We start from the raw sequence: 22,011 nt of genomic DNA on the forward strand, positions 1-22,011 counted from the left end.
AGAGGAAGGATGTCCTTTTATAATTTGCACACAAGCACCACATGTACTAATAGCAAACATGTAGTTCAGTATAGCTTTTTTCTTGAAAGAAGAGAAATTTTTATGTAAGACAACCATTTAAAATTTCTTTTTTCGGGCCTGGGCACAGTGGCTCATGCCTGTAATTCCAGCACTTTAGGAGGCTGAGGCGGGTAGATCACTTGAGGTCAAGAGTGCGAGACCAGCCTGGTTAACACAGTAAAACCCCGTTGCTACTAAAAATACAAAAATCAGCCAGGTATGGTGGTGCACACCTGTGGTCCCAGCTACTTGGGAGGCTGAGGCAGGAAAACTGCTCGAACCCAGGAGTTGGAGGTTGCAGGGAGCTGAGATTGCGCCACTACACTCCAGCCTGGGCGACAGAGTAAGGTGGGGTCTCGCTCTGCTACCCAGGGTGGAGTGCAATGATATGATTACACTTGCTGTAGCCTTGACCTCCCAGACTCAAGCAATCCTCCCACCTCAGCCTTCTGAGTAGCTGGGACCACAGGTGCACACCACCATGCCTGGCTAATTTTTAAATTTTTTTCGTAAAGATGGGGTCTCACTATATTGCCCTGGCTGGTCTGGAACTCCTGGGCTCAAGTGATCCTTCTGCCTCAGTCTCCCAAGGTGCTGGATTACAGGCATGAACCACTGCGCTCAGCCTATAATTTCTTAATTACATTTAAAAGTATACAGAGGTAGAAAAGTGGGGAAAATGAGTACAAGCAGAATAAAATATGTTCACCTATACTCATTATAAAACATGCCTGTACCACAGTAGTCTGTATTCTCTTAGAACCACATGGTTTCAGCTTTGCTGAAAGATCCCAGGTGAACAGCATTGAATTTATAGGAGACACTGGTACAGACTTTGAGGGAAAGTGTAGCACACATTAGGATGCATGGATTGTCAATTCACCTTCTATTAAAATATATTATTTTTAAGATATTTATGAGAAAAAGTATTCCTAAATGAAAACATCACTGAATTTCAAATAAAAATGATACAGCAAAATATTTTCTTCAAATCAAATTTTATAGTTTCAATCATATGAGATTAAAAACCTAGGTGATTTACAGGTTGAACACCCCTAGTCCAAAAACCTGAAATCCAAAATGCTCCAAATTCCAAAACTTTTTGGGCACCAACATGACGCCCCAAGTAGAAAATTCCACACCTGCATCCAAACACAGGTGCACAACTGTCTTCGGCAGCCCCAGGCTAGTATACAGGTAACCTTTTAATGAAAACACGGCATCGTAGGTGGAGACTGAAAGCCTGCTGTTTGTTGTCATTGTTGTTTAGCAGCCAGTACAGATATTCTGGTGATGCTACCTCGCTGCTTAGTTTCCTTACACACACTATTTTTCCACTGTATTAATTGTAAGTCATGTTTTACTGTTATGTAATTATGTGTAAGTGTAAGAAAATTACTTATCAGTAGGTGGCATATAAATTCAGAGTCAAGAATAACAGTGATGCCAAACAATCACAGACTGTTCACATGGGTGGCTGAGACAGTTATACCTTTGATTTCTGATGGTTCAAAGTACACAATCTTTATTTCATGAACAAAACTATTAAAAATATGGTATAAAATTACTTTCAGGCTATGTGTATAAGGTATATATGAAGCACTAATTTTCATGTTTAGACTTGGGTCCTATCCCCAAGATAGCTCATTATGTATATGCAATATTCAAAAATAATTTAAAAAAAAAAATCCAAAAATCCAAAACACTTCTAGTCCCAAGCATTTTGGGCAAGGAATACTCAACCTGTACTGTGAATATTTCACACAATGGAAGTTTTATTATTTATGTTATTTCTTTTAAAGTCAGCCATCCTCAAAATCGAGCACCTTCCATTCCATTTGACAGAGGTGAGCTGTCTGGTATATTGCTGCGAGCACTTCTGGTACCTGATTTTCCTTCACTGTTTGCTGTCTTAGATAAGCCATACGGCATGTTTGATGAAAGGGTTGATTTTAAAGGAGGTCGTCCCCGTTTTGACTTCTGCCTCTCCTCATCTCTCTTTTCGTCCTTTTCACTATCTTCTTTATTCTGGGCAACAACAACAAAATGTATGAGAAGGGCCAATGCTTTATGAAAAATGAACATTCTACTTATCCAAAGAAAACTACATCTCAAAAAAGGTTTGATATTTTATATGTCACTTCCTAGTCTGTGCTTATAGAAGGATCAAGAGTTTTCTGGCTGGTCTGAGAGGTTATCGGCACTTATTAACATTAGTGTCACTGAAATTGGTATATAATCCTCCACTTCTGAATTTCTAACGTATTTTGTATTTACATAGATACAATATTGTACAATTTGTAATACTGGAATTATATTGTGATGGTCAGCGTCAGAGTATTAGAAGGCTATACAACCATTCAGCACTCCCCACTGTTCCCGACTATCCCCTGCAGAAAGGAAAGATATCTATCATCCAGTAGACAAAACCATGGGCAAATCTCTACAGCAAAGCTTGACAACTGAGGGTGTGGGTGAGGGCACAACTGGCCAGTATATATGTGTTTTAAAATTTTAGTATTGGCTTCTAGCATTTAAAAGTCAAATTTCACATTTTAAGAAATATAGTGGTCTTGAAAAATCCTAAAATCTGGCAACCCTGGGTCTGCATTCCCACAGCAGAGTGGTTAGTTCCATTCTGTCTAAATGAGGAATGTGTCCTCTCGTTTGTCACGGTTAGTCCTACTTCATCCTTCTCCTATAAAGCCTCTACGGGAATATGAGTTTGAAAGTCATGTCCTAAGGGTTGCTGATTTTCACTTTTGCCAAAACAATGTGGTAATGTGTTACTTTTAAGCTCCTGGGTTATAAAGAAAAGATCACAACTAACTTTCAAGAATCAAGATTTTTTTTTTTTTTTTTTTGAGACAGAGTCTTGCTCTGTTGCCCAGGCTGGAGTGCAGTGGCGCGATCTCGGCTCACTGCAAGCTCCGCCTCCCGGGTTCACGCCATTCTCCTGCCTCAGTCTTCCGAGTAGCTGGGATTACAGGTGCTTGCCACCACGCCTGGCTAATTTTTTGTATTTTCAGTAGAGACAGAGTTTCACAGTGTTAGCCAGGATGGTCTTGATCTCCTGACCTCGTGATCTGCCCACCTCAGCCTCCCAAAGTGCTAGGATTACAGGCGTGAGCCACCACACCCGGCCAAGATGATTATTACAATAAAAAGATTTATTAAACAAACACAATATCGTATATGCATATTACTAAGCAAAAGAAGCCAATCTAAAAAGGCTATATGGTGTATGATTACAATTATATGATATTCTCGAAATGGAAAAAACGATGGAGAGAGTAAAATGTCAGTAGTTGTCAGGGGTTGGGGTGGGGTTAAGAATAAACAGAATATAAAGGACTTTTAGGGCAGTAAAGTTACTCTATATGATACTATAGTGGTAGATCCATGTCATTATATATTTGTCAAAATCCATAGCATACACACCACCAACGGTGAACCCTAATGTAAATGATGTACTCTGGGTGACAATAATGTGTCAATATAGGCACATCAGTTGTAACAAATACCCCACTCTGGTGGGGGATGTTGACAATTTGGGAAGACTATGCAGGTATGGGGCAGAGAGTACATGGGAGGTCTATATACCTTGTTCTTAATCTTGGTATAAACCTAAAACTAAGAAGTCTTAAAAAACACACAATACAATTTGAATAATTCCTATACATATTATAAGGGACATAAATCTACAAACATACTTTCGCTTTTTTCTTCTGTTTTTTCTTTGGTCCACCTTTGTCCAAAGGCCAGATTATCCTGTCAGCCTTCACCCACTCATCATACCTTAAAAAAAAAAAAAAAGAATAGGTACAAGCTTCATAAATTATAACCTTTTTGAAATGTATTCACCAAACAAAAACAACAGTGAGACAGACTAAATAGTTTGTTCTTAGTGTTGGCAAGAATATGAAGGGCACAGGGGCTGGTTTGCTGGTAACATGTGCCAATAACTCTACTAGGTATTTTGTATAACCACCAGGGAAAGGCAAGAGGATTTAAGAGTTAACAGGTTTAGAAGGAGGTCTTGGAAAGCAAACTCTAGATTCAAGACAATCTGAACTGCTTTGTTTTCTACAGCTTTTACAGACCTGAGCTTATAATCAGATTCTGCACTAGAATTCGTTCTATTGAATGAATAATAGAAAGCTAGTCAGATAAATTCAGATTTGCAAGGTGATCAGTTTCAGGTTATTTTATCAAGTCCATTTCAACTTCCTTTTCCTCCTCAACACTCTCTCTAGTCTCTAGTAAAAACATAAAAAATTAGTCTCTAGTATTTCCAATAAAATTTTCTTCTGAACTACATTGCCTTTAGGACTCTGAAATTTTTTAGAGGTATCTGTATTTCACCTCCTTTATCTAAGTTTATTCTGTTTAGCTCAAGTTGAAAACTCATTTCCCCTAAACTTTTACTTAAAATTTTTATTTTTAAATTTATTTTTAATTTAATTTTTATTTTTTGGGGGACAGTTTCAATGTTGTTGCCCAGACTGGCATGCAATGGTGCCATCTTGGCTCACTGCAACCTCTGCCTCCTGGGTTCAAGTGATTCTCATGCCTCAGCTCCCGAGTATCTGGGATTACAGGTGCCCACCACACCCAGCTAATTTTTTATTTTTCGTAGAGACAGGGTTTCGCCATGTTGACCAGGCTGGTCTTGAATTCCTGACCTCAGGTGATCTGCTCACCTTGGCCTCCCAAAGGGCTGGCATTACAGGGGTGAGCCACTGGACCAGCAATTTTTTTGAGAGGGGGTCTCACTCTGTTGCCAGGATGGAGTGCAGAGGCATGATCCCCTGGGCTCAGATGATCCTCCCACCTCAGCCTCCTGAGTAGATGAGACCATGGGTGTACACCATTGCACCAAGCTAATTTTTGTAATTTTTATAGAGACAGGGAAGTTTTGCCATGTTGCCCAGGCTGGTCTTGAATTCCAGAGCTCATGTGATCTGCCTACCTCAGCTTCCCAAAGTGCTAGGATTATAGGTATGAGCCACTGCATCTGGCCTTCTCAAATGATTACTATCACTGCTGAATGTCTATAGTCCAAGTGACTAATCAGGGGCAAATAAGAAATTAAGTTTTCTGGAACTAAATAACAGTTTTTACATTATATAAATATACAAGTATTTATAGAATTAAGTCAAAATCTAAAAATATGTACACTTAATTGAAGAAACTACAGGCAGTCCTTGCTTTAGACCAGGAGTGTCCAATCGTTTGGCTTCTCTGGGTCACAATGGAAGAAGAAGAATTGTCTTGGGCCACACATAAAATAACACTAATGATAGCTGATGAGCAAAAAAAAAAAAAAAGAAAAAGAAAAAGAAAAAATAACCACACAAACAAAAAAACTCTCATGTTTTAAGAAAGTTTATGAATTTGTGTTGAGCCACATTCAAGGCCATCCCGGGCTGCATATGGCCTGTGGGCCACGGGTTGGACAAACTTGCTTTAGACTGTAGCATGTTAACAGAAACTCATGTATCTGGAAACGATATTCTTGCTTTGTAAACCAGTTACCATGGAGATGTACAAAGTAAGGACATGGTTCCTGTATGCATGTATTTCAGCTGACATGGTACCATGACTACCTATACAGATGCTCCTTTACTTATGATGCCATTATGTCCTGATAAACTCATCACAAATTGAAAATATCCTAAGTCGAAAAATGCATTTAATACATCTAGCCTACTGAACATCACAGCTTAGCTTAGCCTACCTTAAACATGCTCAGAACACTTATATTAGCCTACAGTTGAGCAAAATCATCTAACATGAAGTCTATTCTGTAATAAAGTCTAAAATATCTCATGTAATTTATTGAATACACTGTACAGTATTGGTTGATTAGTCTCATGGTTTCTTCGCTGCTTGATGTGGCTTGCCACCACTGCACAGTCTGATGAGAGAGCATCATACTGCATATCACTAGACCAGTAAAAAAAAAAATCAAAATTCAGGCCGGGTGCAGTGGTTCACGCCTGTAATCCCAGCACTTTGGGAGGCCGAGGCGGGCGGATCACAAGATCAAGAGATCGAGACCATCCTGGCCAACATGGTGAAACCCCATCTCTACTAAAAATACAAAAATTAGCTGGGCGTGGTGGCATGCATCTATAACCCCAGCTACTTGGGAGGCTGGGGATGCTGAGGCAGGAGAATCGCTTGAACCCAGGAGGCGGAGGTTGCAGTGAGCCCAGATCGCACCACTGCACTCCAGCCTGGTGACAAAGCAAGACTCCGTCTTAAAAAAAAAAAAATCAAAATTCTAAGTATGGCTTCTACTGAATGCATATAGCTTTTGAACCATTTTAAATTTTAAAAAATTGAAGTTGAACCACTGTAAGTTGGGAACTACCTGTACTATGATTTGAAAACTATCTCTCACCTCATTAACACAGTAGCTAGTTTCTAAAATGGGACTGGCTATGAGCATTGTACTAGGCCTTTAAATATCTGTACTTTGTTAACTTATATGGAAATGTTTATTCATCTGAACATATACTGAGGGCCTACTAGTATGCACTGTATCAGGAAGTACGTAGAGAATAAACATGGCCCATGCTCTCATGCAACCCATAGTCTGTTATAAAAGACAGACATAGGGTAAAATCAAGTACAGTCTGGTAAGTGCAATAAGAGAGTTATGTATCTGATCCAGGGCTAACAAAGGGATAACTCTATCCAATTCCACAATTCCAAAGAAGGTATCAGACAACCAAGAAGCACAAGCCTGATTTTTAGTGTACTTGGTCCTGGCGACACTGGACAAAGCAGTATACCATGTAGGTACTTCTAGCACTAATACTACTAACCAAGGACAGTCCCAGGATTTCTCAGTGAGAGACCAGGACTCTTCTCACACTTCTTACACTTGCAGATACTCCCTTTCAGGAATCTGGCTAAATTCTTTAGGAACCATGGTGGCTTCATCTCGATGAACAGGCCAGAATTATACCAGCTTTTAGGAGTAGACAAGAACAATGAAAAACCATGAACCAGGAGAGTACCAGTTAAGTAACGAATTAGGGAGATGACCAATCCAAAACCTGAGTGTATAATAAAATGACTGCTGAGAAGAGTCATAAAGTAAAACATTAAAGAGATAAGAAAGAAAGATGATATGGGAAATTCTAGAAAGCAGAACACAGACATATACAGATGTGAAACAGGAGTGGATAGTTGTGAACTAAATAAGAATCTGAGGAAGAAAGAAGGCTATCGTGATGCAACTGGAAATATAATGACTGAAAGTTGGTAAGATATAGTCCTTTTCCCCTGAATTCAGCAATATATTGTAAAGAAAACAAAACAGTTAACATTCATGGAGCACTAAGTGCCAGGCATGATTCTAAGCATTTACATCTTAATACAAATATTATCACTACAGTAGTCCCTGCTTAGCCACAGCACAGTTCAATTATCCATGGTCCAAAAATATTAAGATATTTTGAGAGAAAGACTATATTCATATAACTTTTATTACAATATATTGTTATAATTGCTGTATTTTATTATTATTGTTAATCTCTTACTGTGCTTAACTTATAAATTAAACTTTATTGTAGGTATGTATGTATAGGAAAAATGATAGGATATATAGGATTCAGTACTATCTGAAGTTTTAGCAGCCACTGGGGGTCTTGGAACACATTTCCAGCAGATGAGAGGGAACTACTGCATTATATAACACCTCTACAAAATAGGAACTGTATTTTTCCCAGTTTAGAGATGAGGGATTTGAGTCATAACAGAGCTCACATCTAGTGTATAGAGAAACTCAGGAGCAGTCTGGCTCCAAATAAATACAGGGCAACCAGAGATATTAAACATGCCAGATTTTGTAAAAGAGAACAAGAAAGGCAGCCTCCGACATTTAGGAATTTGCCTGGCACTATCAGTTGGGCCTTGGTGTTGCTTGGAGCTAGTCTGGCACTCATAGCTAGGCCACACTATCCTGCTATTGAAACATGAACAATTTCAAAGAGCATCAACATCAGACAAGTCCATTCTGTGACCATGATGTATCAAAACAAAAACAAGACCACTTCCTAATCGTGTCTGAACACAGAAAAAACAGGAACATTGTCCAAGTCACAAAAACGACATCTTTTTTTTCTTGACTAATGTGAGTGATTGCTGTTTCTTTACCAGTTATAGTGTTACCTTGGTCTGTCTCTCCTTCTAGATAAGATTTATTAAGAAAACCAATTATAATTACCCCAGCTTCCTGACAGGATCCAATATGGAGCAAAATCCCTTTTTTTTCTTTTTCTTTTTTAATAAGAGACAGGGTTTTGCTCCATCATCCAGGCTGGAGTGCAGTGACATGATCATAGCTCATTGCAGCCTCCAACTCCTGGGCTCCAGTGATCCTCTCACCTCAGCCTTCTGGGTAGCTGGGACTACAGGTACGTGCCACAATGCCAGGCTAATTTTTAATTTTAATTTTTTGTACATATGGGGGTCTAACTATGTTGCCAGGTCTGGTCTCAAACTCCTGGCCTCAAGCAGATCTTCTGCCTCCACCTCCCAAAGTGCTGGTATTACAGGCATGAACCACCATGCCCTGCCTTTCTTAAACCCTCCCCAAAATAATCTAATGGAAGACCAAATCTAAGTTCTAACATTCTGTTTTACTAATTAGTCGACTTAGAATTATTACAGTGCTTGACACAGGCTTGATTTCTGATTAATGAAACAAATACTGCACAGTTGGAAACTGTGGGCGTGGCTCCCTGCTCATATTCAGTAATATGTCTCCACAGAATTATGAATTATTGTTTTCCAAAGGTGGTGCCTTGAGCCTCTGTTGATTCATTTAACACCTTATTACTAAGGTGCCCTATGGTTCCTCTTGCTGTGTGTTCTTCCTCACTATAAATGAGTAATAAATGTAACTTGTTCTAACTACAGGTGTGATCCTGGTAGTCTCTGGCTAGAAGCACTGACACTGCTAGTATAACAGCAGGAATGTCAAAGTCTTGGAAAATTCAGAATCAAGGTGTGCTTTGTAAATATATACCATCACTTGCTTTCACTCTTCACAACATTAAGTTGATGTTCTATTTAACCACTGAAAAAATTTCAATAGTAAGAAAATACTTTCTTGCTTACCTGACATTCCATCCATAGTAATGTACCAAATATAAAACTTCTCCATCATCAATTTCAGTGCTTTTAATACTGGCTTCATAAATTTTCTGAGTCTTCCCTCGTCCGTATTTTACTTTCACTTTGGTTCCTGTTAGGCAGGGTTCCATGTCTTCCTCATCTTCCTCTCCCTCAGAGTCACATTTGCTTTCAGTTTCTTCCCTGCAGTAAGTTATAATATTGATAATGCTACTAACAACTTAATGGAGAATAAAATATGCTAAAAGAATTCAACAGGTAGATTATTCACAACCTAAATATTACCTTAATAACATATCAGTGGAGGAGGAGAAGAAGGAGGAGAAGGAGAAGATTTCTGTGGCCTACTTACTAAGGAATTATTACGTAAAGGTGCACCAAAGTAAATCCATACTTTTTTTTTTTTTTTTTTTTTTGAGACGGAGTCTCGCTCTGTCGCCCAGGCTGGAGTGCAGTGGCCGGATCTCAGCTCACTGCAAGCTCCGCCTCCCGGGTTTACGCCATTCTCTCGCCTCAGCCTCCCGAGTAGCTGGGACTACAGGCACCCGCCATCTCGCCCGGCTAATTTTTTGTATTTTTTTAGTAGAGACGGGGTTTCACCGTGTTAGCCAGGATGGTCTCGATCTCCTGACCTCGTGATCCGCCCGTCTCGGCCTCCCAAAGTGCTGGGATTACAGGCTTGAGCCACCGCGCCCAGCCAATCCATACTTTTTAAAAGCCAATCAAGTCACAGCTAATGATGATCTGTAATCAAACAAATCACTTCTGACAAAACAAAGAAAGAAAAATATGCTCTGAAAAAATTATTTAGAATTCGTATTTAAGTGCCAGCTAATGATGATCTGTAATCAAACAAATCACTTTTGACAAAACAAGAAAAATATGCTCTGAAAAAATTCTTCAGAATTCATATTTAAGTGCCACCTTATATGTAAAAAAAGATTTAAGGATATTTTGTAACTTCCTGCAACTGAATTTTCTTAAATCTGCTTTACTACCATAATTAGAATAGTTCTTGGCAAGACTAGTTTTTTTAGTGGGCAAAATAATAAGCAATGGCTATCTACCTTAGTAACCATGTCTTTTAAACTAATTTATATTTTAAAGGTTTCCCAACCCTAACAAAGAAAAGAAATTTGAGTATTAGGTCACTTGCTGACACTGTAGGATAGCACCACAACAACAAAGCTTTACATTTGTGTTGAATTCTATTTGTTTACTCATATTCCATCAGTTTTTCTTTGTATTGATAATAAGGTATAAAGAAGATTAACACAGGGAGGTCTAAAAATACTTTTAATATTTTTATAATAAAACATTGTGTATCAATGCTGTAAAGACTCCAAGAGAACTGCATCAAAGATCATTCTAGTGTCACAAGCATTAAAAGCTCAACAAGTAGTATTGTTCTCTGTAATAAATATAGGGCATTATTTTGGTGACCCCTGGGGGTCCTGACATGAAGCTTTGACAGCCCATTTGCAGTAGGAATGTTTTCTCTTGGAGGACACTTTCCAATAATAGACTGATGAGGTAAATTCAAAACATTATGAGAAAAACTACTTTAAGATAATATTGTTCTTCATATTCAAGTCTGTGAAATTTTCTCTAAAATAAATCTCCATTTACATAGCAGTTATAGTCTTTTTAAATCACATTTTACGTAGATGTATTATATGTTTTAATGTGTTATATACATATTTCAATATACATATTTTGATGTTTTTCACAAAAAGCTTCAAAGCTTTTCACAAAGCTTCAAACTATAATTAGGCCTTCCTTTTTTTTTTTTTTGAGACAGTCTCACTCTGTTACCTAGGCTGGATGGAGTGCAGCGGCACAATCTTGGTTTACTGCAAGCTCCGCCTCCCAGGTTCATGCCATTCTCCTGCCTCAGCCTCCCGAGTAGCTGGGAATACAGGTGCCCACCACCACTCCTGGCTAATTTTTGTATTTTTAGTAGAGATGGGGTTTCACCGTGTTAGCCAGGATGGTCTTGATCTCCTGACCTCGTGATCCGCCTGCCGCGGCCTCCCAAAATGCTAGGATTACAGGTGTGAGACACTGCGCCCGGCCAATTAGGCTCTACTTTTTAAGTGGTTCACCTTTGGTTAAATTTGTTTATCCAAATATTTAAAATTCTACACTCATATCATTATACTCAACTCCAATTATTTCCTCCTACTTTTCCTAATCCTAATTATATTTCATTACAGAACCTTTTTTTAACTCACTAACCTAGTTCACATGTAATTGTGATAGCTCCTGTGCCTATTTGTATTAAATCAAATTACCTCTCCCATTCACTAATCATACTATTTTTCCAAATATTTATTATCTCAATGGCAGGTCAGTTTTCCCAAATTTGGCTTAACAACTCAAATTTCTAGAAAAATTAACATCATATAATAATAGAAAAATAACTATGGAAGAGAGCTGGTATTACAAGTAAGTGTGTTATGTTGTTGCTCAGTTAAAATTCATTTTTAGTAGTGTCCTAAAATTAGTAAATCCATTTCTCAACGCTTACAGAAACAGCTAATACCTTGGTCAGAGACTACCTCGATCCTGTTGGACTGCCTCATCTTTGACTATTTTTAAGTCAGTTCAGTCCATACTTGTCTAATACATAGAAAAAAAAGAATACATGTTTTACTCAACAGCAAACAGGATGGACATTAAAAAATCTAAAATTTATTGTTGTGATGTGGGGCAAGAATGTATTTTCCAAACTAGAATCAGGGGTGCATGCCACTTAATCTAATACAATAACTTGAAAAAGAAAAATGTCTTAAAGCTAACACACAGAAACATCTGCTAGTACTGTGCACCCATGTGTTTGTTAGCTTTCCCACATTGTACCTTTTTTAAAATGGAATTTTTGCTGTCGCTGTTTCCTCTTGTCCACTTCCTCCATTTTTCTCCAGCTCCCTTCCCTGCTGTCAACTGCAGGACCTTTCTTTTGACTGGGTGGCGCAGCCTTCTTTGAGGCCACTGTTTAGGGCACAAGTGCTATTAAAATGGTGCGACCAGTATATTCTCCGATTCCGAAAGGCAATACACATCATCTTCACAATGTGTCTCACCTTCATTAGACAAGAGGAACGGAAGTCCCAATAAGAAAACATTCCCTTAAACCTGAATCTCTAAGCAGGAACAAAGTGCTGTTGTACCCCAGACAGGTGCTTCTGGAGAACAAACATAAGATAATGTACCTCTCTTGGCTTTTCTCTTCCTCTTCATCTGAATCTTTGTCAGAATCCTCCTGTTTTTTAATTTTCTTCTCTTTTTGCTTTGGTGTATTTTTTCTCCCCAGTAGTGGCTCATTTTCTTTTTTCTCTGCAGTTTCATAGTCATCATCTACATCCTTATTTTCTGTATCATTGTCTTTTAATTTGTCTTCTGTTTTCTCTTCTTCAATTTCCTTTTTAATAGAATTTACATCTCGAGCAATTCTCCTTCGTCCCTAGTAGAGGTGATAAAAACTTTAAAATAGCTATCACTATAAAGGGGAAAAAAGCAGGAAAAAACATCTTTTCCTTTAACCTTCACAGCAATGACTCTAGCTTGAAACACGGCCCTGAAAACCAACTCAAAGGTACATTTCTCTTCCTTTTGAAAGTAAAAGAATAACTAATATAAATTACTTAATTATGTCCAGGTCTACTTTGGCTACATACTACTTAAGAAATATCTGGCCGGGCGCGGTGGCTCAAGCCTGTAATCCCAGCACTTTGGGAGGCCGAGACGGGCGGATCACAAGGTCAGGAGATCGAGACCATCCTGGCTAATACGGTGAAACCCCGTCTCTACTAAAGAATACAAAAAACTAGCCGGGCGACGAGGCGGGCGCCTGTAGTCCCAGCTACTTGGGAGGCTGAGGCAGGAGAACGGCGTAAACCCGGGAGGCGGAGCTTGCAGTGAGCTGAGATCCGGCCACCGCACTCCAGCCTGGGCGACAGAGCCAGACTCCGTCTCAAAAAAAAAAAAAAAAAAAAAAGAAATATCTGTCAGAATCTGTTTGAGTGAAAAAAGGAAACAACAACAAAAAAGGAATAAAAATTGTCTCCTTTGTTTACTACATCATTTTATCTCATTGTTATTACTCCTCAACTGTAATAAAAATTTAAAATAAATTATCTAATGTTAATGATAAAACGTAACAATAATAAAACCAATCCCCTGAATTTTGCTTCTTTAAAAGCTCTGTGGTCTTTAATTCTACAGCTCAGTAAGACAAAATTTACACTGTCACTGTATTTGTGATGACTACATTTTAAAAGGACTGAATTCCATCAATGGCAAAAAAAAGTGAGGAGACTTATTTGAATGAGTATCTGGAGAGTTCGCTGGGACAACAGCAATATGTTTTACCCCCAGTAGCTTCTATCTAGCCCACTGAATGCTGAAGTGACCATGACTGGTGAGCAATTTCACTATCTCCTAGGTTATATTTCAAGACAACTTTTATACACTGGCAGAATTCTCCTCTTCTTGGAATAAAGCAGATAAACAGCCAGCAACTTAGGAAGCATTAGGATACAATTAATATCTCAGTAAACAAATGTTTTCCCTAGTTGCTGGCTATGTGCTATTTACACTTCAAAGGCAGAAAAAGAAGAAATTTTTTTCTATCATAAAGCACTAGCATGCAAGTTTCAAGACGGCACTTCCATCTCCTCAGATCTACACAGTGGCTGGCACATAGCAGGTGTTTTTTTTTTTTTTTTTTGAGACAGAGTCTCACTGTGTCGCCAGGCTGGAGTGCAGTGGTATGATCTCAGCTCACTGCAACCTCTACCTCCCAGGTTCAAGCGATTCTCCGGCCTCAGCCTCATGAGTAGCTGGGACTACAGGCGCGCACCACCACGCCCAGCTAATTTTTGTATTTTTAGTAGAGACGGGGTTTCACCATGTGGCCAGGATGGTCTTGATCTCTTGACCTCGTGATCCGCCCGCTTCGGCCTCCCAAAGTGCTGGGATTATAGGCGTGAGCCACCACACCCGGCCTAGCAGGTGCTTTTAAAATATCTGTAGGTAAATGAATGAAAACAACTGCTATAAAATTTGGGTCTCTCTATGCCTTTTTCCCAGAAGTACCATTTTTATTTATTTATTCATTTTTTTGAGATGGAGTCTCGCTCTATCACCTAGGCTAGAGTACAGTGGTGCAATCTTGGCTCGCTACAACCTCTGCCTCCTGGTTTCAAGTGATCCTCCTGCCTCAGCCTCCTGAGTAGCTGGGACTACAGGTGAGAAATGCTATTTTTAGAAGCCTGGCTTATATATGTGGATAAGTGATGAGGATATTTTTACAAGCAAATGTATTACAGCACTTTTTAAAATAGTAAAAAATTGGGAGAAAATTTTGGAGAATGTAAATTTATGGTTCATCTATATTAGACAGCACATTGCAGATATTTTATGTAGGACGAGGAAGGTTTTTAGGTAATGACAAGAAAGTATGTCCACAATACATACAATAAAATATTATTCACCTTTAAAAAGGAAGGAAATTCTGATACGTGCTACAACATAATGTCTTGCAGATATTATGCTGAGTGAATAAGCCAGTACAAAAGGACAAACACTGTATGATTTCACTTATATAAAGATACCTAGAATATCAAATTCATAGGTACAGAAAGTAAAATTGTGGTTGCTAGGGGTTGGGGGAAGAATGAGGAGTTACTGTTTAATGGGTACAGAATTTCAGTTTTGCAAGGTAAAAATATTCTGGAACTGGATGGTGGTGACGCTTATGCAACAGTGAGAATGTACTTAATGCCAATGAAATGTACACTTGAAAAGAGTTAAGGTGGCAAATTTTATGTTATATATACTTACCACAATTTAAAAAAAAATTAAAAAAAGAAAAGAAAAAACCAATTTGGAAACTTCATGACATTCACTAGAAGATTCCATTTACCACATGAAAGAATGAACAGTTTCAACAACTGGTTTCTGGACTATAAGACAAAGAAATTTCACATTCTTTTTCATTAAATATGATTCCACCAAAAAATAAGACATATTAAAGTAATTAAACTTCTTTGATGGTGCGGTAAATTCCTTTCTCTTTCTAAAACTTGATAAATCCTATATGTAAACATCACTGGACACTGATCCAAATGCTAGATGACAATTCCTAAACAGACTTTATATATTAAAGGAAAGAAGGAGCAGAGTTGGAAGATACAACCAGCGTACATGCACACATCACTAGAGCCACACAGTGTGCTATAAAGTTACAGACAAAGACAAGATACCATCTAGTTCAGGGCACAGGCGCTATAAAGAGGTGATTCATTTATTCAACATCTATTTAATAAGCTTTTATTATGTGCCAGGCACTATTCTAAATGCCTGGGATCTGTCAATAAACGAAATAAACACTAACCCCTGACCTCGTGGAGTGTGATTCTTGTGTAGAGTGGGGCAAAACAGATAATCACAATAAACAGAATAAGTACATTACAAATAGGAGCAACATTAGAGGGACTGAGAGTTCCAAAGAGAGGAGGCAGGTTACAATTTCAGATAAGGTGACCGAGATAGCCTTCAATGAGGTGATACTTTAGCAAAAGACTTGGAAAAGGAATATCTGAGATTCATCCCAGATGAGAATGACTTGATCGAACATAAACAGAAAACAGAAGGAAGGGTTTTCAGGTAGAGAAAATAATATACAATATATTTAGAAAAAAGTAGTTAGCTAAGCAGCATTAAATACTGGAAAATAAGCTAGGTTCACTGTATTTTGTGTATATATGAAAATGGCTATAATAAAAAATTTTAAGTAATACTTAAACCAGATAAAACTAGTATTAAGAACTCACCCTTGGAGATTTTAATTCTATCTCTTCTCTTTCACTTTCACTGTTTGAATCAATATTTTCCTCAGGTTCACTCTTCACTTCTGTTAAAGGCATTTCTTGATCTAATTTGAGAGCCTCTTCCATTGATTCTTCTAAGTCTTTTTTTTCCTCTTTTACTTTTGGTTCATGGTGATGAATAGTTCTGAACTGAATATTTGCCGAACGGCAGTACTCCTCAAAACCATACAGATACCTAAACAAACAATATTTCATTTAAGAAATCTTACAGTCTTTGCATTTAACTTGAATTCATATGTTATTAAACACATTTTTAAAAAGTAAAGCCCAGTAATTTAAAAAAAATTTTGTGTTGCTATTTTCTGTGTTACTATTTTCTTGGTGTTTTAGATCGAATTATAAACAGAAGAACTGATCATAAAATGCCATCCTGAGACGTCTGAGCTTGTGATAACTAAACATAACTATCGTAAGTTTTGATATGAAGGCTGTTCACCCCAAAAGATGTAGCTCTATAATATGTATCATAATCGCAGACACTGTCTGCATCTTGCTTTTGGAAAGGAAATCAGGACAACATAAGAAGTAAGTAAATAAGATTTGATGCACTGAAATAACTTTCAATCACAAGTATCTGTCAACCTAAACCTTTTTATATACTTTCTCTAACTTTAATGTTCCTAGATTGATGTATTCTTGTTAACAAAGTAAATGGAAAATATTTCCTATAAATATATATTCTTTGATGAATAAACTATACTACTTACTTTCTATAAGCAGTTTTTACATTGTAGGAAGCAGCTGAATTCAAAATAGGAATGCCAAGGTCCATATAAATTTGCTTCCATACAGCACCACTATCAATCTGGAAAATTAAGTTTTTATGTTAACATTTGCAAAGGGAATTAATCTTTGTTTTTTTCCTTTTTTTTTTTTTTTTTGAGACAGGGTCTCACTCTGTCGCCCAGGCTGGAGTGCAGTGGTGCAATTAGGGCTCACTGCAGCCTCGACTTCCTGGGCTCAAGTGATCCTCCCACCTCAGCTTCCCGAGTAGTTGGGACCACAGGCATGCGACACCACACCTGGCTAATTTTTGTTGAGACAGGGTTTCACCATGTTGCCCAGGCTGGTCTTGAACTCCTGAGCTCAAGCAATCCACCCGCCTCAGCCTCCCAAAATGCTGGGATTACAGGTGTGAGCCACCATGCCTGGCCAGGAAATAATCTTTACCCTAATATTCTATGTTCATTAAGGAAATGTATTTATTATCCAATGTGCATATAATGCAATATAAGATAATTTACCTTTTTATGACATCAATACATGTTTCAAAGAGCAGTGTTATACTTACATTGTCACATCCACCCTGATGATAAACCAGTCTGAAGAGTTTGAAGAGATTGAGATCTTTATAGCCCAAAACAGGTGGTTTGTTGATTGGAGTACCTTTTCAATGTAAGTAGGTAGAAATAAAATGTTTATTCAAATGAGAAATACTAATTTGAAAACAAAGCTGTCAACTTATAATTTCCCAAATTTCATTAATTAGAGGCACATATTTAAAGAGCCTTAAACAATGTAAGACAACATAAGATACGCTCTCCATTATTTATATAGCCTTTGTGGGGATCTTCAGATTTTAGGTGTTATACTTCTAAAACTAATAAAGCCACCTCTTTAACTGTGAATGAACTGAGTAAAACCAAACACTGCATGGTGTGGCCAACAATGTTGCTGGTTCAAGAAGCTTGGGCATAGGGCTGGGTGCAGCAGCTCACACCTGTAACCCCAGCACTTTGGCAGCCTAAGGCAGGAAGATCACTTGGGCTCAGGAGTTTGAGACCAGCCTGGGCAACATGGCGATATCCTGTCTCTACAAAAATTAAAAGGAAAACATTAGCTGAGTGTGGTGGTGTGCACCTGTGGTCCCAGGTACTCAGGAGCCTGAAGTGGGAGGATTGCTTGAGCCCAGGAAGTGGAGGCTGGAGGGAGCCATGTTCATGCCACTGCACTCCAGCTTGAGTGACAGAGCAAGACTCTGTCTCAAAAAAAAAAAAAAAAAAGTTTAGGCATAAACAAACACAATAGAAAAGATAAGATTTACACCTTGGTTTCATTTTCACTGCTTTGACACAAATGTTAAGACTGTTAGCAGTAATCTGAAGGATGATTTCTGAAGGCCACACAGAATGTTTAGGACCAATTTATCTTAAGATTTTCCAGGACTAACAAATGCCAAGGAGTAGGATGGTTTATAATTGTTCTATTATTCTACCGATATTAGAAATCTCATCCTTTTCAGATAACAATTGGTCTCCTATTATGTTTAATTTGCTGAGAACAAGGATCACGCTAGTTTATCCAGTTTATTTACCACGAATACAGCATTAGCAATTAGTGGATATGCAGATTAACATTATAACTGGTCACTTTCTATTTCTGAAATATCAGAATATTCTTTAGTTTTATAAGTGACAGGGAAAACTAAATTGTATCAAAATACTTTCTCACTTGTTTCTATGTAAATTAGGTATTCACAGTTTAATTCCAAATATTTTACTACTGTCAGGTGTAACTGATTCTAGGATTTATTTAAAATCCAAAACTAGATAGGCATGGTGGTTCACAGCTGTAATCTCAGCACTTTGGGAGGCAGAGGTAAGAGGATCACTTGAGGCCAGGAGTTTGAGACCAGCCTGGGCAATATGGCCAAACCCGTCTCTACAAAAAATAGAAAAATAAAAACTTAGCTAGGTATGGTGGCACATGCCTGTAGTCCCAGCTACTCAAGAGGCTGAGGCAGGAGGATCACTTGAGCCCAGGAGGTCAAGGCTGCAGTAAGCCAGGAGCAAATCACTGCACTCCAGCCTGGGCATCAAAGCAAGAACCTGTCTCTAAATAAATAAATAAATAAAATCCAAAACTGTTTATCTGCAATACTAACAAAAACAATGCATATACCTAGAATGTAAACATGTAAAATAAATGACTACTTTAAAATAATGAGCATGAAAATACCTCTGTCTTCCATAAACTTATAAAGCTGCTGGAGGAAGTTGTCCCTCTCTTCAGGATCAAGTTCTTCCTCAGGCTGTAAAGATAAAATATATAAATGTATGGCGCAGTGAACTGGAAAAGATACATGTCGACATTCTTTTATTTTTGTGAACCCAATGTAAAGTCATTAAGCTGAAAAATCTGAATTTTCTCAATATCCTACGATGCCACATTTTAAGTCATATTTATGAAGCTATAAAATATCTACCCTTCACTCCATTTACCAGTCTAACTCTACCTTTGAATATCACTGTAAGGACTAAGATTAGCCAAGAGGAAAACATTCAGGAATAAAATGGGAGTGTTACGTTTTCACCTCACCTGGTATTTTTTTCTAAGCCCATTAAAAGTAGTATGTGGCCCACGCAAATATACTGGCAGATGAGCACAATCATGATACATGTTCATTATATCATATATTTACATATAAAAGTAATTTTCATATAAATATGATAGGTTTTGTTATTGTCAGATGAATATAAACCAGGGATTGCAAAGTCACAGTGGCAAAGGATTTTTGTTTAGATGGCACAATGTTTTAAAGAAATTTGAATACATTTAAGTGAGTCACATATATTCTATTTTACCCCAGACCTCATCACGCCCTCATCTCACAATAACATGGTTGTCTCTTTTGCCTTTCTAGTATGGCCCCTGTAGTTGACTTTGCAACACCTAAAAATAAGATAACAAAATAATTCCAGAAGTAATTCTTAGGGAAGGAAACAAGATACATAATTACTGATTTAGCTTCTTTAAAAATTCTTAAAGTTTAGCAACACTACAGAGAAACAAAACACTGATGTTTCCTCCATATAAATGATCATAACTTAGAGTATTATTCTCCTCTGTTCTAAAAGAGCTCAGAATTTTTTTTTTTTTTTTTTTAGATGGAGTTTTACTCTTGCTGCCTAGGCTGGAGTGCAATGGGACGACCTCAGCTCACTGAAGCCTCTGCCTCCTGGGTTCAAGCAATTCTGCTGACTCAGCCTCCTGAGTAGCTGGGACTACAGTAGTTTGCCACTACACCTAGCTAGTTTTTTTGTATTTTTAATAGAGAGGGGTCTCACCATTTTGGCCAAGCTAGTCTCGAACTCCTGACCTCAGGTGATCCGCCCACCCCAGTCTCACAAAGTGCTGGGATTACAGGCATGAGCCACAGCACCCGGCCTGGATTTTTGTCTTTACAAAGCCATATTCAAAACAAAGGCAATGCTCAAGCAATAAATGTTGAGTCTTTGGTGTCCAGAGGGCAAGAGGCACTTTAAAATTGTGTTATCTAATAGCTGATAATATAGCCAGGATCAATAAGTATGTAGTTGATTAAAATATATAATAAAAAACCATGAGACAATCAAGAGAAAGGGAGTAAGATCTTTTATTACATTCTTTTTTCTTTTAGTACATTCATTCATAATGATTTATAACACTAAAATACTTTTACCAAATATGAAGAAATTTAAATCTAAGTTCTAACATGTGTCCAAAATCAGCAATTTACAAAGTTAATAATCACTATAAAGTAGTTAGTAGGGGTGATTACTTAAAGCTCAAATTAAGAGATGGCAGTTTTTCCCCATGTGAATTTAAAAATATTGCTTTTACAAAGTTAACTGCCAATGAGTTAACTCAAGAAAATAAGTAATTCAATAGCCCAAGAACCACTTCACGCATTAATTTTAAGAACTTCTAGTGTGGGGAAAAAAAAATGAAAACCAAAAACCACTTATGCCAGACTGGCTCTATGCTTTGCCTGTGCCCTGTATTCATAATATTCTCTCTTCAGATGAAAACTTCATTCCAGTATATTTTTTTTAAAGACAGAGTCTTGCTGTCACCCAGGCTAGAGTGCAATGGCACAATCTCAGCTCACTGCAACCCTCTGCCTCCCGAGTTCAAGTGATTCTCCTTCCTCAGGCTCCTGAGTAGCCGGGATTACAGGCATGCACCACCACATCTGGCTAATTTTTGTATTTTTAGTAGAAACTGGGTTTCGCCACATTGGCCAGGCTGGTGTCAAACCCCTGACCTCAGGTGATCCACCTACCTTGGCCTCCCAAAGGGCTGGGATTACAGATGTGAGCCACTACACCCGGCCTCATTCCAGTATTTACGATGTTACAGAATTCAGGGATCCCTTCTGTATCCAATATATGTAAAAGCAATTCTTTAAAAAGGCAGTAATTTAAAATCAAAGTTGCTCCCCAATACAAGTAAACAAAATTAACTCATCAATTGAAAAATTAGGTTGTACCCAACATTAGATAAATTTTTAATGTTAAGAATATATTTTTATAGATAAAATTTTATTTATGTGTATTTTATTTAAAAGTTAGTGGGTAACCAAGAGTGCTTTAGGTTTCATGAGAAACTATGGCCATAAAATTGTAGTTTTGATACAGTTAAACAAGACATAAATGAATAAAGAATTCTACTTACAGACATATGCCTTGAGGGGAAATTTATTTTCTACCAAGAATAAATAAAAGATGATGCTATAAACAAAGTTTTAAACTTATCTGATGTTTCTGTGAAACTTAAAATTGCTTCTCTTACAATAAGCCACTCCTCATAATTATTCTTGAAAATAGCCTTACTGCTAGTCACCTTGCAGTAAAACTGCATACGCTAGAAAATGCCTCCAATGAGAAGAATGTGCCTTTATGACTTTTGTATGGGGCTCTTAATTGCTATCACGGTTTGCTTTCTCTGTCCATGGCATTTTCATAGCAATTTCCCTCCTGGTCAAGGCCTGGGACTGTTGCATCTTTCAAGGGTTTTGGAATACAAGAGGGTTATAAGAATGGGAGGTAGAGGTCCACTAGACCATGCTGAGGAGACTTCTTCCCTTCATTTAGTCATTTACATTTATACATAAGAATAACTATGTACCCAGTAAAATGCC

At 37.8% G+C, this 22,011-nt stretch overlaps 1 protein-coding gene across 4 annotated transcripts in view; it reads right to left on the bottom strand.

Annotated features, from left to right (window-relative positions):
* The window catches only part of ARID4A (AT-rich interaction domain 4A), a 74,580-nt gene that overhangs the window by 10,629 nt on the left and 41,940 nt on the right, over positions 1-22,011 (bottom strand). For 3 of the 4 annotated variants that reach the window (XM_033187902.1, XM_033187903.1, XM_033187905.1), the window contains 8 exons: positions 19,068-19,140; positions 17,401-17,495; positions 16,817-16,914; positions 16,053-16,284; positions 12,429-12,679; positions 9,199-9,396; positions 3,774-3,858; positions 1,887-2,088 (listed from right to left, as the gene is read on the bottom strand). In XM_033187902.1, the coding sequence (XP_033043793.1) occupies positions 1,887-2,088; positions 3,774-3,858; positions 9,199-9,396; positions 12,429-12,679; positions 16,053-16,284; positions 16,817-16,914; positions 17,401-17,495; positions 19,068-19,140 (1,234 nt within the window). The remainder of the gene's footprint in view (positions 1-1,886; positions 2,089-3,773; positions 3,859-9,198; positions 9,397-12,428; positions 12,680-16,052; positions 16,285-16,816; positions 16,915-17,400; positions 17,496-19,067; positions 19,141-22,011) is intronic. The other variant, XM_033187904.1, reaches the window with a different exon arrangement.

This window comes from Trachypithecus francoisi, unplaced genomic scaffold (assembly GCF_009764315.1).
Source record: "Trachypithecus francoisi isolate TF-2019V2 unplaced genomic scaffold, Tfra_2.0 Lachesis_group3, whole genome shotgun sequence".
NCBI classification, from domain to species: Eukaryota; Metazoa; Chordata; class Mammalia; order Primates; family Cercopithecidae; genus Trachypithecus; species Trachypithecus francoisi.